This window comes from Mizuhopecten yessoensis, unplaced genomic scaffold (genome assembly GCF_002113885.1).
Source record: "Mizuhopecten yessoensis strain PY_sf001 unplaced genomic scaffold, ASM211388v2 scaffold11067, whole genome shotgun sequence".
NCBI classification, from domain to species: domain Eukaryota; kingdom Metazoa; phylum Mollusca; class Bivalvia; order Pectinida; family Pectinidae; genus Mizuhopecten; species Mizuhopecten yessoensis.
Window position 1 is genome coordinate 183,608 of NW_018408863.1, and position 19,252 is coordinate 202,859.

The 19,252-nt window shown below is 34.9% G+C and overlaps 1 protein-coding gene across 3 annotated transcripts; it reads left to right on the top strand.

The window, feature by feature from the left end:
* The first annotated feature begins 131 nt into the window (after positions 1–131).
* Positions 132–18,218, top strand: LOC110465270 (organic cation transporter-like protein). 3 transcript variants are annotated; one of them, XM_021520977.1, is made up of 10 exons: positions 7,323–7,507; positions 8,265–8,356; positions 8,501–8,934; positions 10,717–11,138; positions 12,083–12,313; positions 12,787–12,921; positions 13,758–13,840; positions 14,316–14,433; positions 14,984–15,056; positions 15,659–18,218. In XM_021520977.1, exons 3-10 carry the CDS (start codon positions 8,617–8,619, stop codon positions 15,848–15,850), a joined length of 1,572 nt encoding a protein of 523 aa, XP_021376652.1. In that variant the 5' UTR covers positions 7,323–7,507; positions 8,265–8,356; positions 8,501–8,616; the 3' UTR covers positions 15,851–18,218. The 3 variants fall into 3 exon arrangements, with proteins under 3 accessions (XP_021376653.1, XP_021376652.1, XP_021376651.1); XM_021520978.1 differs by lacking the exons at positions 7,323–7,507; positions 8,265–8,356 and adding an exon at positions 132–347; XM_021520976.1 differs by lacking the exon at positions 8,265–8,356.
* Positions 18,219–19,252: the final 1,034 nt, after the last annotated feature.

The following is a 19,252-nucleotide window of genomic DNA, read 5'->3' on the forward strand; positions in this document are numbered from 1 at the left end:
CACAGAGGTTAACACTTAAATATTTGTTACACAGTTACTGTTACGCAGGTAACGTCATCACATGTCACTATTACAGGCTCGGTAATCCGGGCCAGTCGGCAGCCATCAACAATGTACTGTTTGCCATGCACCAGTCCACATTCATTGCATACAGAAGCAATTTAGCATGGGCTTGTTATAAGACAACACGGGTTTTCGAATCAACCGACACTTTCTCGATGTCTACTACGGCTTGTATTTGCAAAGATGCCTGTGCCGCGTAACACTCAACGAATGTTTGTTTGATCAGTTCTCTGTGTTTACCGTTAACTCTATAGACCGTGATGGATTTGACCGATACCCATTGAGTGAGTAAATTTCGCCAAATCTTTCCTTTACTGTATTTACCTGCACTGTGTCAGTTTGTCACCTGTCAACTTAAACCCCTTACTTACCAGAAAAAATACATGGTTTTAAAATATGGACTCCACGAAATATAATCCAAACGAATTTGTCCCCATAAAAAAAAAAAACAATTTAACCCCATAACATATATACTTTTACATTATTGAGTAGGTTAAGATATTTCCAAGCAATTCTTCGTATGTTCTTGCAATATGGTTGGGTATATTCAAGTAACAACAACACTCAATTCAAAATCAAAAGTCAACTACGGTCATTCCCCATTACGGTCGACTACGTCCATGACCGTAAGATGTGACCGCGGCTTGAGTTGGAAACAGCTGATACCAGTATCTGCAGTTCACCAAAGAGATATAAAGTCACGCTTGATCGTAAGATAAAGAGCTGGATCCCATGTATCATCTACTGTACTATGCATGTATGACCTATTGTGACTTTGTATTCATTCACGTACATGAAGTACTTTCAAGTTCATGTGCTTGTATAATGACATGTGATGTATTATCCGTGATGATGAACTTAACGAAGCTTTAACTATAGTGTTCTATAGTATCTTTATTAGATGAGTTTGGCAGCAGGACAGCCTGCTTCTGTTTTTATTCTTAAATGCGAGACACTTGTGTCATAGACGACATTTAACATAGTACTGTGAACACAATGATTTTCGTAGGAATTTTAAATTCGTTGATTTCATGGTTACTCTTCGTCCACAATATCAAAGGTCAACGAAATAATGACAGGTTTGAATTACAGCTATTTTACGTATGATTCAGTACCCTGAATTCATTATCTATGCACGAAATGGTTGGGGTTATTTCTTTCTTGGGGGAGGGGGACCTTGAAATTCGGACCAATCAAACTATCTTATTTCACAGTATTTATGTACATGTATGTAAACTGTGGCTATATTTACAAGCCTTCACAACATAATTAGTTTTCTTGCATTGGAGCGTTATTAATTCCCACGCCGACATTCATGAACATTTGGCCTCCTGTTTTGAGTCGTCCCGGGGAAGTGGGTTAACTCTGACACAAGAAAATAACGACAAAACTGTTGAGACAACAAAATAATTAAACGAAAACCAAACAACTGGGTTTGTCTGTCAGGTTTTTTTTTTAAGTTTTTGAGAAATATTATATGACAGAGGCCTTGAAGAGAATTGCCGAATTGTTCAATTGCATTTAGAACAATTAAATGCATTATTATCTCAGTTGCCTTTACGTTATTGAATTCTCTCCTTTTTATATTGTTAGCTCAACTGTTCAGAACGACTAAGGTAAGCTTATGCCAAACCGTGGCGTCAGTCGTCCGTCCGTTAGTTGGATGCATTATCAATTGTTGGAACTTCCAGTTTTACAGGTACCAGTTGATTGAACGCATTTGTAGGTTGCGAGGATACCAAATTGTACAAATGCAAGGGCTAACCCCAAAAGTGTTGCGGGCAGGGTCAAAAACTTTGTTACCTTGGAAATTATTATGATCCCCGCCCTATAACCAAATTTGCAATTGCTGATGTGAGTAAAAAGTTACTAATACTCATTTTCTAGCAGAATGGCTCTGGGGTCTGGCCCCACCATGTAGACTAAGTCACTTGGTCATAACTTTGAAACTGTCGAATCCTGACCCCATAACCATAAATACAACTGCCAGGAAAATAAGCAACAGATACAACAATAATATAAGAATTGAACCTGGGGTTTGGTCACACCCCTGGGTATAATGTTCTTAGTCATAACTCTGAAAGTGTCGAGATCCCCGCCCTTTATCCATATATACAATTGCTGGGTATAAAAACACGAATAAGGTCATGGTTTTAGAACTGACCCTAAAATGGAAATCATTGAAATCCCAACCCTATTATAATGTAAACAATTGCTGACAATGAAGATTTGGATACAAATATGCTGGTAGGATTAGCCCAGGGGAATAACCCTATCTCAAAGCTAAGATCTTACCTGCCATACTACTTGTATTGAGAATCTTTTGCCATAATTGCTTTAATATCCATGTGAGCAATACCGGCCCTCTAGGCCTCTTGTTATTTTGTTTCCATTCAACGTGTGATATTTAAGTGTGTATGTGTATCTGTAATGTGTAAAGAGGACGGTATTAAATGAATCAGAATTTCGCCAGCTCATCCCAATTTCAGTGTTTTAGTGTTTCCTTTTTTGATGGGATTTGTCTTTTCTATCATATTGAGGCTGTCATACTTGTTTCTATTATACAATTATGGACTTCAGGTGAGATGAAGGATGAGGGCGAAGGCCGAGGTGATATTTTTTAGACCAGATCAGGGATAGACCTCACCTGAAGTCCACAATTGTTTTATTATATCACATAATTCATTTTTCATGTCATACACACACGGATAGCATGGACCATTTTGAGATTAATCAGTTTTCAAGTCATTAACACAAGGGTAGCATGGACCATTTGGAAATCACAGAGTGAAGGACTTCAAATACAATATAACATGGATTTACACAATTTCAGATTCAATTCATGTGGTTTTTAATTTCAAGTAAATATCATTTGCATAATCGACATCATCAACAGCATCACAAAGTTAAGCATTTGATGAGATAATATACTTCTAGTTGAATTCAGTAGTGCGATTTGTAACAGATTTACAGACTGACTGAGGCCTATCTTTAGTAGCGGTCTGTAACACTTTTCTATTTATAGGTCGAGGTCTGCTAAATTGTTCTATTCATAAAAAGAGGTATATAATAGATTAACAGACTCATCACATGACGCCGCTCCTACAAATCAGGGCTCGGAATAAGCACCAGTCATATACTAATCTAAATATTAAAGTTTTTAATACTTATGTAATAGGGCGGGAAAATGCACTTTCAGACCGGGATTCGAACCTGGGACCCTCTGAACTCTAGACGGACGTTCTAACCAACTGCGCTACATAGTTGCCACCGATCGACCCAGCCAAGTTTCGCTAGATTCCTCCCTCCTTAATCAAATTCGTCGAGCCCAAAGACAAATGAGACCCTTTACCACCTCTCGTAGGTTCACTAAGTTCGGCGCCAGATGTAAAAGGAAGGACAAAAGTCAAAGGCCTGACTGGGATTCGGATCCGGGACCCTCCGAACTCCAGACGGACGCTCTAACCAATTGAGCTATTTTGTCGACGGCAATCGACCCAGTCAAGTTCAGTTACATAGATTTATAATATTATATCCAGGGATAACCATTTCGCATATTTCCCAGACTAGCGATATTCTCGTTTTATGAAGATACTATAGAAAAGTATTCTTCAATCCGTATCTACGCCTTAACGTTTGAGACACAGATTTAACGATGCTGTATTAGTCATTTGAATATCTTGTCAATATCTTTTTCAGATCTCGTTCCAGTGATCGGTCACGTTTGCTCAGACTGTGCATTAAGATGAAATATTAACTGATGTCTCCTACTTTCTTTGTGTAAATAAGTTTGAATCATCTGTTATATATATACCGGATATCAGAAAATGTCACATATACTTATCTTCACGATTATACTCGAAAAGATCTATTCGCAAGAAAATTCAACTGAGCAATAACACCAACCCTTGCTCCTTTAACCTTGTTGTTAATCTTAATTAATAAACCTTACGTAAATGCATTTCCGATTTCCTTCCATTGCAAATATACGGCAGAATAGATTTTGATGTCAACTTTAAACCTGTCAAAACAAAATGAGATATTTAAACATTTCCCCTTCTCAAAACACCCCCTTGCATATGCTTTGTTATGGAAGCCATATCGTTTTAACGTTTTGAACCAAACTAGGATAGTGTCATCATAGACAAAATGTAATTATGAATAATAGTAATAATAATAATAATAAACATTATTTATTGAGGATTAAAAACCTGATTTAGTCAAAGGCTAATCTCCTTCAGGGTCCTTATATATTAGTAAAATGGTTTGTTTTACATAGCACTTCTTAACACATAGTAATATAAATCAAACACAAATGACATCTAAAACATAAGTTATGAGCTTACATGCAATTATATAGTACAATACATCAAATATCACAGAAAGCATAAATCTCATGTTTTAAAGGTCTGATAATAGTTAAATGGCCGGAGCCTTACATACTTGCATGCTAATATAGGAAAGTATAAAAAGTGCCAGGGTATACGCTAATACAGCATACATCAAAACTATTTTCTTTATCTAAAAGTATGAATCACAGTAGTGCTTTATTGCTCTATACTTAAAAGTGTTAAAAGATGGTGATGACCTTACATTATTTGGAAGTGCATTCCAAGTCTTACAACTTGATAAAATAAAGTGACTAGACTAGAAGGTTGTCCTGTGCTTAGGAATGTACAACATATTCTGTTCAGCCCGACATGTAGCTCTGGAGTGGACACTGTTTACATGTTTAAAACAAGAACATAAATATTCGAGAGCAAGTCCGTGTACACATTTAAAGGTCACTACAGACTTTCTATAATTTATATACAATTTTATAGGCATCCATGTCAACACAGAAAACATTTCTTTCGAAGGAGTTTCAAATGAAACATCTAAAATTAGGCGTGGTGCACGTTTTTGTAATTCATTATATTGTCAATAGAGCCTGCCCACACTGTACAGCAGTATACAACATGCGGAAATACACATCAGTTAAAATATTTCAACCGTCCACATACTGGCAGATACTGTTAGATACGACGGAGTAGCCATAATCCACAACTTAACCTCTTCAGAATGAAATTTATATGATCTGAATAAGACAAGTGGTGGTCTAATACTACTCCTAAATGTTTTTTCAGTCTCTACCCGTTGTATTTCTCACTTTTAAAATTCAAATTAAGTTCATTTTCACTTAACTTACAGCGCCTCTGTTTAGTTGTTAAAACCATACATTTTGTCTTATCTGCGTTAACAATCGTTTTATTGTCTTCCACTTTCTTTAAATCATGTTCTAACTTCGCTCTGACAAGATCAACTGTTTTTCCAGAAGCAGACAGTGTAGAGTCGTCTGCGTACATGTCGGTCCTACAAGCAGTTATCAACGGTAAATCATTGATAAATACTAAAAACATCAAAGGACCAAGGATTGAGCACTGAGGTTCCCCATGGGTTATCCTCATGGCCTTGTTGATACCTATCACTTAAATAAGATTTGAACCAAGATACAGCAGTGACATCAAATTGATACATTTTTAATATTCCTATTAATACAGTATGGTTAACCAGGTCAAAATCCTTTATATCGTTTATATTTACATGATCAATTTCCTGTGCCCAATTAGTAACAATATTTAAAAGGGCGGTTTTACATGAATGATTTTGCCGGAAACCAGATTGTGATGAGAGGAGGGGATCTTTGGTATTCAAATAATTATTAAAAGTGCTGTGAACATGCCTTTCCGGTATTTTGGAAATAACAGGTAAAATAGAAACAGGCCTATAATTGGACAACTCTGAGGCCATACCATTTATGTGTAATGGCATGACTTTTGCGAGCTTCAAATGTGTTGGAAATTTACCACTCTTGATGCTCATGTTCATTGTGTAGGGGAGTGATGGAGCAATCTTGGCCCCAGCTAATCTAAGGAGCCTTGATTTTTTACATCAAGTGAACAAAGATATGTTTTGGTAAAATCAGCAGTAATATTAGGCAAACTTAAAACAGTGTCTGGTGACAGCTTTGTTTTTAGAAAGTTTGTTAAGTGATCAAAGTTTGATATTTGATCACTTAAGGATGATGAAAGCATTCCGGCCACTTCCGAACAGAAATCATTGAAATGATTTGCAATTTTTTTCTTATCAAAAATTGTCTCGTCACCAACAGCAAAAATTGTAGGTGTTGAGGAAGACTTTTTTGGGACAACTTCCCGAACAAATTTCTAATGTTTCTTTGGGTTGTCTAGGTAATATTCAACAACATATTTATAGTATGTGGCTTTAGCCTCTCTAATAAGTTTAGTAACTTTGTTCCGCTGCAATTTGTATTGTTCATATTCACCATTTCGTTTCAGTCTGTCTCTTATACATATATTATCTGAAATGGTTTCGTTAAACCAGTCAGGTTGTTTTGACTTTTTAACTTGCCTTTCAACCATTGGTACATGGTCATCTACCACATCAATGAAAAACTTAGTCCATGTACTCAATGCATTGTCTACATCTGTAAATGACTCAATAGTGGGTAGTGGTCACTAAGACCATTTTTCACTACCTTGACCAATCTGACAAATGTAGGTTCAGACACGTATAGGTGGCCAATGAGTGTCTCTGAACCCGCTTCACGGGTCGGCTCAGTCACCATTTGATGTAGGTTAATGCTCTCCATCAGATCAAGAAGATCACAGGTATGGACTCCCAGCAAATTTACATTGAAATCGCCCATAACAATAAGTTCTTTGTTTTCATTTTATCATGAGCTCAGAAAACCTTTTCCATTTTTTCCATCCAAATCTTTACATCACAACTTGGGGGTCTATATATATTTAAAATGAATAGATATATTCCTGTTCTAGAATAAAAGTAGGTAGTTTACAACAAGTTAAATGCATATTATTATGCAAATGGACTGGAAGTTTTGACTAGAAATCCCATGGACATTAAAGTTATATTGTTTTAATCAAACAACAGATGCAATGAAATATGTATTGTGATAAAAGTTTTCATAAAATCTTGTTAACAATGGTATACATGGAACTACATGGGGCTAACTTGGAACCCCACAAGAGACTTAAATATGGGTCAACAAATATTTGTATGACAATTGAGTCGTAAATTTGAAACATTGTAGCATCATGAACGTACATATCATTACCTATAACAAACAATTATCTATATTGACTAAAAACGTGACAACACATTAAACTACAAAATTATATACGTTTAACATTATCAACACATTTGCCTCCAACGGTGAAAATAAAATAATTCATGATAAACGAGATATATCTGGTTAAGGTTTCACAAACTCACTTAAATTTATTTTGCGTGATAACTGTTTACGACATATGTCGAAAAGGGGATGGATCCTACGGACAGACCTTTCTGGGTGGTAACATTCGTGTTGATCAAGAAACTACTTGACCAGAGAGGATTCAATCTACGATGAGGAATAATAACGGTTGTATTTATGACCATTATATATGAAACTTTAGTATCTACATTGATTAATGACTACTTCTATGACGTAATGCAAATTTATCAAAAATATTATATTATTTCAATCAAATATTTATTAATTATTGGTAATTGTTCTGTTATTGTTTACCTTTTTTTGCATTGTTTTCTCTTAGGTTTCTAGTGTTGTATATTTTTATGTTCATCAGAGATCTTTCTACTTCGGTTGTCACTACCCCGTTTCTCTCTTCTTTGATATCGTCACATTACTATGAATTCACATTGTTTTACATGGCGGGTTTCGTCAATGAAGCAGCACATGATTATCCTTCTGGAACACATAGTATTATTCTTTAACATTTTCATTGGTCTTCATGTACGTATAATTATATTTCTTTGTTGATATTTTTCTTAGTTTCATCGACTTTTAATCATTCTCCTGGTTTTTTTTCGTATTTCCCTTGCTTTCAAAGCTTTCTGGTTTTGATGTGTTGAGGCTGTTGCTTATTTCTATCACAGTCTACATTTTCATAGAATGCATCAATATTTCCATTTGATACCTCTGTTGTTTTTTTTATTGTCATATTGTTCATTGCAATGAATTAAACATTACAATGAATATTTTAGCCAAGTAACAACTCTGATATAGCAATCTCTGACCAGCGAATTTGCCATAATTTTTTGATATTCTGCACAAAAGTTATAATGATACAAAATTAAATCAGTATACAATGACAACCTTAGGCGTATGTTCACTTCAGAATGTGCTAACATCAATTTCAACGAATGCAGACGTGGATCAAGAGTTTCACTTCAAACGCTATTTGATAGGTCAGCATGTATACATGCACAGGTAAAACTGTCTCAATGTTAAAGATGTTTACGTGTCACCTTGATGCTTTGTGGGGATAGTCTAAACAGCAAATAATATTATTCAGATTTCACATAAACCTGTTCTGCTTTGCCATAAAGTTATTTTTTATGTTTATTTTGACAGTTTTATGACATCATCAGAGAGGAAAAGGGACCCGGATCTTCTTACGTTTGACAGCTTTCATCAGGTATCATTACATAATTCCAACAAATATACAGTTTAAAGTCAAGAACTAAAAGATGTCGGCTACAAGTGCATACTTGGAAAGTTTGATAGAGGAATGTGGCGGATTTTCAAGATTTCAATGGATTATGTTTTCCTTCATGATGTACAGTAAAGTTGCAGCAACTTGGACTATGATGATGATGACTTTTGCTGGAGCAATTCCTGACTGGCAGTGTCGATTAACAAACTATTCAAACCCTGGGACAATCCCATCCATAACTACGAATGATATAGATTATATAGATGGACAGTGTTATCCTCCACAAAATGTTACCGTTCAGACTTGCCAGGAGTATATATTTTCCGATAGTATGAATACTGTTGTGAGTGAGGTAAGTTGCTAATATCCTCAGTATTCAACTGTATTGATCAGTTCATAAGTTTAATAAATGTTGCTACAATGAGAAATTATAATTATGCGTTCTGTCAAATAGTAAATATTTGCGGTTGTTTTAATTTCGCATTTCTTTATTTTAATGCAAATAGAACGAATACAGCATGAACGAATTCGTTAAAACAAGGACGAAACTTAACGGAGAATTAGTGTTACCATGCTTTTATGTTTATGAAAAATGATTGTTCTGTCCCAGGATTGTGAAAGAATTAAGGCCCAAGTCCATATCTGAATGTTGTAGCTTTGCAATTTCATATTTAAGTATGATGTTACAGACATGCACAGATTATTTATAGTTCTTATCATGGGACTTTTTTTCCCATATAATTTTTCTTCCGCCAAACGCTTTTCGGTCAATTTCTCCGAAAATGTTGCCCTATCTTTTTATTTAAGTTTTCATAAACATTAGTAAGCAGTTGTCAATGTACGTAACGCGTTTGATTTTTTATTGATCATTGAACATAGCAGAAACAGCTTCTGAATAGTTGATCCGTATGAATCTGTATTATTATTCCTCATTGATTTTACAGTGTGTCTGATTGGTTTAAACACATCACATGACAGGATTATAAAGCATCGAGTCTCCCTCAAGCGATCCATTTCCCCTGTCGAGTATCCCTTTCGGAAACCCTCACACATTATCTGACGAGTTGTCTCTTTTTGTTAGACTCTCTAACGCACGATGTGTTCCGGACGACAGCACAAACATCAACAATTGCTGCGAACGGGAGATTCCACCTCCCAACAGCTTAAGAACCTGAAAGGCTATTATTGTTGTTTAATTTAATGTAAAAGCAAAACACTGACAGTGATAGGTATTTGTAGTATACATATGCTACCAGACCTAATGAACCAGTGACAACACAGGGGCTCGTTACATTGCCAAACGTTGTATTTTTGTTATATGTGTTACATAACACAGACTCCTGAGATGATATTTCGAAAAAATAAAACAGTTATTGAGGATAATGGAGACCTGAAGAGTTATTCCCCTCTATAAATAAGGGTACAAAATTATCCTTTGATGGATCGATAGAGATACTTATGGGATGACTTTGAAGGGTCCCTCAGGAAATCAACATACTTCAAGAAAATGGCTGCCCAGTTCTGCAATGATTTTGGTCAAAATTTTAATATTGTTTGATAACGCTCAAATTTGGTTTGTAGCTGTTGAATGGTACCACAATCATTAGTTTGACCTCATCGTTTAATTGGACAAGATGGCCGCCGTAGACTGGCCTTTGATTGGTCAAAGTTTAGATATCTGCTGATTTTTCTCAAATTTGCTATATAGACATATGTATTATGATACTGGTAACTAAAACGCTTTTACAATTTAGTCATTGAATGGCCAAAACTCAGATATTGTTCATTTTTGCGCAAGTTTTGTATGTAAATGTATTATGGCACCGAAAACGCTTAAAGAACCTTCAGTTTAGTCACTGAGCAAGATGACTGCTGTGGACATTACTCTGATTAGTTGAAACTTAAAATAGGTATCGTACGATTTCACTCAAATTTGGAATTATGGTTAATTATGGCACTATGAAAATAAAATAGACTTCTATGTAATCATTGAACAAGGGGGTTGTTGTACATTGGCTTTTTGTTGCTCGAAATATACCCAAAATGATGGTATTGCGTTGTAGTATGGCATTTCAAACTTTTCGTGTTGCATCGTTAACAAACTTCTTTTTTTTTATATTTATGTCTATTGCAGTGGACATTGATATGCGACAAAGACTGGATAGCCTCTACTATCACGACAATTCAGATGGTCGGATTACTGGTCAGTTGTGTAGCCTCTGGTCACCTTGCAGACCTTATTGGTCGGAAACCGACTTACTTTCTGTCTTTAATTGCATTGACAGTACTTAACACTATTTCTGGCTTTTCAACAACATGGAAAATGTTTGCAGTCCTTCGTTTTCTGCTCGGCTTTGGCGTTGGTGCGCACCTTACCGTTTTCTATGGCTACCTGATTGAGTTCATCCCTGCAAGAAGAAGATCAGCTGCGATAGCATATCCAGGATGGGCAATCTGGGCATGTGTGCTGGGGTTAGTGGCTATGTGGCTTCATGACTGGAGATACCTTCACTTCGCTACGGCTATACTGACCCTACCATGTGTTTTCATGTGGTGGTAAGTGTTCATCCATCAAACATGATTTGTGCCCGTGCTCATCACAATTTCGTATTTGTATTATTTATTTGTGATATCACACATGTCTGTGTTCCTAAAGCATCAGCTAGCTGTAAACAGTAAATAAATTTTACTGCAAATTTTGCATTTGGAGAATCTCCAGCAAATCTTGCAAATCTGTTGTCGCAAACTTTTTTATCAGAGGGTATAAGTGTCAATGTCCTGTAAATAAAAATAAGCAGGAGTTGGTAAAAATACCCAAACAACGCTTTCCTGTAATACTCATAGCAAACACTGAGCTACAAATATGATCATTACAGACTTTAAGCACATTTGGTATAACGTTTTGAAAAGTTGAAGTCGACTCGAAAGCGAGGAAATGTATAACATATATACCGGAAACATTTCGCCCTGTCTAAACCTTGCATCCATATTCGCCCTGTGTTAATTTCGCCTTTCATATGCAGTTACTATGTATGGTATGCTATATACAAATATTTGTTGTCATGCTATTTTTACTCTCATTAAAGAAGGTGAAAAAGACTTTAAGTTATCCTACAGCGAAAACTTCCCGATATACAGTTATACTTGGGCACACAAGATTAATTCTGAGTGACTCAAACGAAGTCACCGATCTGAGGAAAATGTCCGTCCGATATTGTCGTTACTTGTTTTTATGTTTCAGTACTAAGACACCTGTTCTACCATCTTTTAACATTTCGGAAAATATATACCTACGTTAAACTACATTTTTCCTTATTTTATTAAACAACAAATATTCATTAACCTGACCGCAGTCAAAACCACATACGGGATTAATTAATAACAGAATATATAATTTAAAAATAATCAAAATGGCAAAAGCATAGATCTATTCACGACACTATAAATGAGGTATGTTCGTGAACCTACAGTTTCACTACAATCACTCTGTTGATTAACAGGTTTCTACCAGAGAGTTTCCGCTACCTCGTCACCCATAACCGACTAGATGAAGCAAAGGAAGTCGTCTGCAAAATAGCGCGAATCAATGGTAAACCGGAACCGGATATGAGTAAGATGAGTTACCTTGTGAAAGTAGACTTAAAAGTCGACGCTGAGCGGAGATACACGATCTGGGACGTAGCCAAGTCCCCGCAGCTACGGAAGTATACGTGTTTGCTAGGCATCGCATGGTATGATGATTTTTTTGTTGCTGGTTTATTACCGGTAACGTTTAGGTTTGCAAGTTCACGTATTCAATGTATTGCTTTATAGAATGAACTAGTTTTTAACAAAAACGATTATGACTTCAAAAATTTGAAACATATAGACTGTGGAACAGTCTTTATATAGTGCGCCTAGTTTATGGCTATATACATGTAGTAAAAACTAATAAAATTCCCCACACTCTATTTTGCCTCCTCGATTACAGCCAATATCTCAATTTCCTAAGTTAATCATATCATCTTATAACAATACATTGGTCAACGTTTAAATGACAATGATATTAACCAAAGATAAACAAACATATATTTTAGATTGCATTTTCTGCATCAGATGATTTTACCTATATTTCATAATCAAATTACTTGAGTTTCATATCCAAATAACTGATTCGTGAGTATTTACTGTACACATTTATGGTTGTTTGTCTTTGTTCCTTTAGGATAGCTTGTGGGTATGGCTACTATGCCATTTCTTTTGGTGTTCAGAGTCTTTCTGGGAGCCTTTATCTCAATATGTTTCTGCTGAGCGTAGTAGAAATCCCGGCACAGGCCTCTTCATATTATCTCACTAATCGGTATGTATTTCCCATTCATATTTATGTTACACATTCAGTAATGTTTGTTATGCATGCAAACAGGATATAGTTTTTCTCCGTTAATGAGTTGAGCGTTATTTTACTAAAATAGTCTTCTTTTGACACTTCCCCGTATAATAATTCAATCTTGAAGTGCCATCTCAATTAAATGTCAAATCTTAGACACAGATGTATCACAAAAAAACGATGTGTTTCATATTTATACTCAATAGTCTGCTGTCTTCGCCCCAGTTCTCAATATATGAGGACGTTGCAATACTTGGATTTGGCCTCGATTTACATGGCGGGTGTCATTAATGAAGCAGAAAACGCATATCCTTCCGGAACAGCTGGGCCCGTAATCATGACACCGCTCATATGCTCAAGTATGGATTTTGTGCTCAAACCGACATTGTTGTTACACACTTAAATCATGTCAAATGATCAAAAAAGCATTGGAAACAGTATTCGGCTTTAAGTTTCTTCGTATTCCGCCCGAATTATTGACAAAATTAGATTTTATTATTAATTTATAAACAGAACAAGACATTAAGCTTCAGAACAAAATCCATGCTTGAGCATGAGAACGGTTTCATGAACACGATCCTGATTGTAATCTACTTGTACTTTTTAAAGAGTCTCCATCTTAATATTTCTTTTGTTTGTTCATATTCTGCTCTGGTTTTATTGATTCTGATTTTGAATTATACGTTTGTTGACATTCTGTTATTCTCTTGGTTTTTTTTAAAAGCACTAAATCTTAACAGCATAAGCTTGTTATTGTTGCAATATACATTTTTGTATAATTTGAAGAGTCATGATTTCCTCCTTTTTAGATATGGTAGAAAATGGGTGACACTGGCTTTGCTGTTGATTGCAGGCATAACTGGTTTTGTTGTTGCAGCTATTCAAATATCTGGTAATATTTTGGTTCATGCATCTTTGGGAACATTCTTAAGCTCAAACAACGAGTATGTGCTCCAGCCGATTCCTCGTTTCAAAACCTACATTTTATTTTTATAAAAGTAGGAATTTCAAAGACGTTTGAAGCCGAAGACCTTTTTTCATACCTTCTCTTTTTGATTTTTTCTTGTGATTATAGCGAGTTCTAAGACATTAGTTTAAACGGATGATTCATATTTGAGCCTGGAAATGCTTTCATAAACAGGTCCGAAGTACAAAACTACATTTCACCTGCGAATTTAAAAACATTTTGTTCTGAACTTATTCCTTATAGTAAACATTGCGTTACATTATGCAGAAAACAAATCTGACACGCATATCAGTGTATTTTACTCTAAAGTGACGTCAATTCAAAAGTTTGTAGTGATATGATGCTAAATGAAATTGTCACAATTCTGTCAAGTAGTTAGTAATTCGTATTTTTTATGTAGATTATGAAATGAAGAACTCTCTGATCAATGGATTCGCCCTGGCTTCCAAAATGGGTGTTGGCGTTGGTTGGGGGACGCTTATTATTCTGACGTCGGAGTCGTACCCTACTGTGGTCAGGTAGGTAAGATTAATATTCAGGCTCACATCTTAACTTTCCCTCTGCATTACCATAATATTTAAAAGAAAAAACGTACTAAAGTCGAATGTGAGTTAGAAGACTACAACATCTCCCATAGACATGAGGACGTAGAAAGTTGCTAGCCGATGTAGTCATTGACTATTCTACCAAAATCCTAAATATCGACTACGATAATGAAGTATCCGTTGATTGTGAAAATTTATAAAAAAGTATAAATTATAAGCATTTAACTGAATTCTGGTCATATCTTTTTTCTTCAACATTTCTTATTTGATTCTGAATATGATATACCAATAGTGATATCTAGCATAACAAGAAAAAAACTTCTTCAATCAACCATTTTGTTGATATCAGTTTGAATGATAATGATGTGGGAGGTGTAATAACATTGAATCTAGTTTTAATAAAATATACATTTCTAGACGTCTCAGTGCCAGTTTCGTAACACAACGTTAGAGTTCCCGTGACAATAACATGAAGCAACAAACAGCATATTGTTTACAGTATAGTTTGACCTCTTTGTTGTAGGAACATTGGGTATGGAATGCAGAGCTCATTTGCAAGAATTGGAGCAATAGCAGCACCACAATTAGTATATGTGGTAAGTCATAAGGGTAACTTTACAATCATATATTCTAAACAAGTTCCGGTGTATCATCCCTTTCGTGTCATACTAAAACTTTTATTAAATAAGATTCGATACAATAGATCACCATTCTCGAATGCTTTCCATTTGGCATCCCGCTTTGGCAAAGAATAGATAGGACAAACTTCTCTTAATCTACGCAGGATGAGACAGCTCACGCGTGCTATAATGCTGAAACGTTAATTTCACCATTGCGTCATCAATTTACGCAGCGTTACCAGAGTTGCGTTATCAATTTTGTCAGATATTTAATGCGCATTTATTCTTATAGCGCGGTGCATTGATATCACAATAACAACTTATTTTTAAGGTGCTAAAACGTGGGGAATAAAATGTACCAATCTTTTCTGTGTAGTGCAGACATAAAAATCTCAACCATTGGAATAAGATTTTTAACAATTTGCAAAGCTTCGTGCGAAACTAAAAAAAACAAATCTGATAGAAATGTCGCTGTCTTCGTAACACAGAAGAGATAGATTTTTATTTTTGTTGTTAAATATATATAATACACAATAAAAAAAAATGTCACATGCAATATCTTTTATCATTACTTACAGAGCAGCCATTTGCCAGGAGTTATGTACTTTATTTTTGGTGGAGTGATGTTCCTGTCAGCATTTGGTCTGTTTTTTATGCAAGAAACAAACAAAAAACCTATCGAAGATGGCATAGCAACGAATGAGAAAGGACAAAAGGAGACGCAGAATTTTGAAAGCCATACAAACGAAGCATTTGACACCAGATTATAATTTTCGTTGAACATGTATCTAGTTGTGTTCAAGTTATATCGTATAAGTAGACATAACTAGTCTGATATGCGTTGTAGGCTTTCATTAATTAATCAGACACTTACATTATAGATGTACATTAGAATTTATTTCTGTCAATATGTGAATCACTTACGGATCACTGTACCACAGCCAAAACTGTAACTATGAGATGAAACTTTTTCTGGCATGACTGTATCTTGATTAATCCTTCATGAAAAGAATATCATGACCAATATTTTTTGTCTCATTGCCACGAAAAAGCGGAGGGCGAGACTAAGGTGTTGCTTTTCCAGCGACGGCGGCGGCATCAACATTAAGTTTTTGCGTTAACCTTAGTTTCACTGAAAGAATGAGTGCTACACCAACCCAACTTGGACCATAGATGCATCTTATATATCAAGCCATGCATAAAATGCTATATGCGGCCTACCTTTCATGGTCCATTAAATTTGTCAGCATCTCCATCAACATTAATATTTTGCGTTTAAGTTAGTTTCTCTGAAACTATAAGTGCTAGACAAACTACACTTGACATGTGCAATGATGGTCAAAGCGGGGCACAGGCGACACATATCAATCCGAATGGCTTGTTTTTATGAACAAATAAAAAAGATGAAGGGTTTGGAAGTCTGGTTTTCTGAACATTACAATGCCGCTCCATTATTCAACTGAGCTATTAAGTCAACGAAAAAAATCTGTCCCAGTCGCGTTACGGTTAAATCCATAACCAAATTAAGGGGAGGCTTATGTATGTGTATTGCATGTGTTGAATTATCTAGTGTTGTGCCTGTTTTGGACAAGGTTATACGTTTAAGGTATATATGTGATTGTGTAATTTGTTAATAATGAATTAGACGATTCTATAAATGTCCCGAGTATTCCTATTTATGTTAACATGTGATTGATTAAATGGTGGATTTTTGAACAGGGCATTTGTTGGATTTTTCTTAGCGCAAACTAATTTACATACGGTATTACACTTGTATGTAGACGAATATGACACCAGCAATACTAAATACTAACGGTTTTCTTTATTTTACCGACTATATGTAAAGATTATTGTCAACGTATGAACTGAAAATAGTTCATAAAAATCTAATGCACTGATGGTTGTGTAAGAAGAACTTGTTCTTGTACATTCCTCTCCTGTTTATAGTTGAAAATTTTAAAACTCCACATCACTTTATAAAGTTATATTGTTTTAGAAACCTTAACAATAATTCTCTCGATGAGTTTCAAAATACAATGATACCGGTATGTCATCAACAACCCGCATGCACAAGATTTATATATGTTTACAATCCTTCTCACATTTGAGGTATTTCTCAACTCTATACATCTATAATATGATACGTGTATGCTAATGAAGATGACGTAATGAATGTGTCTTTGTTCAACTTGTGAAAAAAGGGAATGTGTGTTAATATTGAAAAGTGGTATCTGCACAGATTACATTTACGAAAAAGTTTAATACGCAAACGAGTTCCCTGTGAATTACAGGGAATATCGAGGTCTCGTGAAAATGATTAAGATGTGACGTTTAAAATAAATCGTCCTCAAATGTTTTTCAGTTGTGTATATTTTAACTCCACAGTCACGACCTCAGATATGTTAATGATGGATTGTCCAAACTGTTGACCTCGTTTTAAATGAAGGTAATTTAATGTTAATTTTTGTAGGTGTAAAATATGTACTGTGAGGTTCACAATATCAGCAGCCAAGCGTGATAAAGAAGTTCTGCGTAAGACAAAAAGCAAGGCATTTTTGTCATCACAAAAGAACAAGACACAAATTGAACTTGTTCTGATTTATAGTGTTTGTTCAATGGCTCATCGACAAAAAACAGAAATTAATGTCAAGGATGATCTTGCTTCATTGGACGACAACCTGACTAAACAAAGATACAATTTGACAAGAAGGACTCGTATTTTTATACTGGTACCAAGGTGTATAAAATTGAAAGAAACTAGCAAAGGGATTAAAAAACTAGCTAAAATATAATGCATAGCCGAAACGGATAGTTGTAATGCATTGTTAACTCTAAAATGAGTCATGTCGGCTTAAGCATCAAAGTCATTAAAACAGACCGATGCCTTTAACAATGCCACCAAGTCTACGAACATAGAAATGGGGGTTTCATATCTGGGACATGGACATTGATATCATGAATGTATCTTAAATACAAACATACTATCAAAAATGTTCCACATGCCTGAAAATAGGAGTAAACAAGTGTAACATACGAGTATAACTCGACCTATGCTGACATTATGATATTATTCAATTCACGCTACGCTTTGTTTAGAAACGTGACTAGCATATATATTTACGCTAAATCATGCAAATAATACACAACTTATAAAATATACTACTAAGGTTTAATGTTAAAAAGTAAAATTAGTAGTTCACATTTCAAAATGTGTTAATACATCAATTTTACGTTAGGTTATAGAATTAACTTTGCTTATATGACAGTTGTTGTTTGTCGCATGACATAAATTATCTGAAGGAAAGTAGTAGTACATGAATACAGAATCATGAATTGACTTGTTCTCAGTTCCCCCACTTTTTAAAATAACATAGGGAGAGTAATGTTGTTAGAACGATTATAGTCTGTTACTGAGTAGTATTGGCAGTATTTACCTGTGTTTACCTGTGTCTTTACCTGTGGTTAATCCTTCTATAAATTTTTATAATACATCATACAATATTTTAATTAAAGAATATTTATATTTTGTTTTGAAATTTAATGTTAAAGTAAATGTAGATTTGACTGTTTTGTATTGGAAATTTAAATGTATTTAACTTGTCTTGTGTTTGAAGGTTTAAAATGTGTGAATGAAATGTATATGATGGTTTAAAAAGTATAATAAAAAAGTAATTTAATTGATAAGTATTGATACATTTGACTGTAAACTCTTGATATGTAATGATGGCTTTATTCTATCTTGTATTGTATTTGGTCGTTTAAAAAAGTGCAATGTAAATGAAATGTAATGTAATAATAATAAGTATAATTTCAACTCTGATTTATTTGATTCACATCTCAATGATAGCCCCTCTTGTATATGTTGTTCCCATTTCAAAGATCGCGATAGCTTATTCTCGCACTGGCTTTATACTAGCGAAAGCCAAATATAAGTTAACTGTCTGTCAGCGACGAGTGATGCTATTCCACTCAATTCCCAATGAGGACAACAGAATAATAAGTAGTCACACTGCTGAGTATAAACATTAAATACATCATTTTTTTGTTATTCATTTCTGTCTAAGCTGTGACATTTAATTGAAATGGCACTTCAAGATGGAATTAAAATACGGGAAAAGAGTGTCAAAGGTCAAACGAGGACTATTCACAAGAGGAACAACATTGAGTAAACT

What these genes read in the sequence shown, in the direction of transcription:
- LOC110465270 (XM_021520978.1), top strand. Translation starts at nt 8,617, where the DNA reads ATGTCGGCTACAAGTGCATACTTGGAAAGTTTGATAGAGGAATGTGGC. An exon ending in TCGTACCCTACTGTGGTCAG is followed by an intron (nt 14,434 to 14,983) that starts GTAGGTAAGATT and finishes TCTTTGTTGTAG; the next exon opens with GAACATTGGGTATGGAATGC. An exon ending in CACCACAATTAGTATATGTG is followed by an intron (nt 15,057 to 15,658) that starts GTAAGTCATAAG and finishes CATTACTTACAG; the next exon opens with AGCAGCCATTTGCCAGGAGT.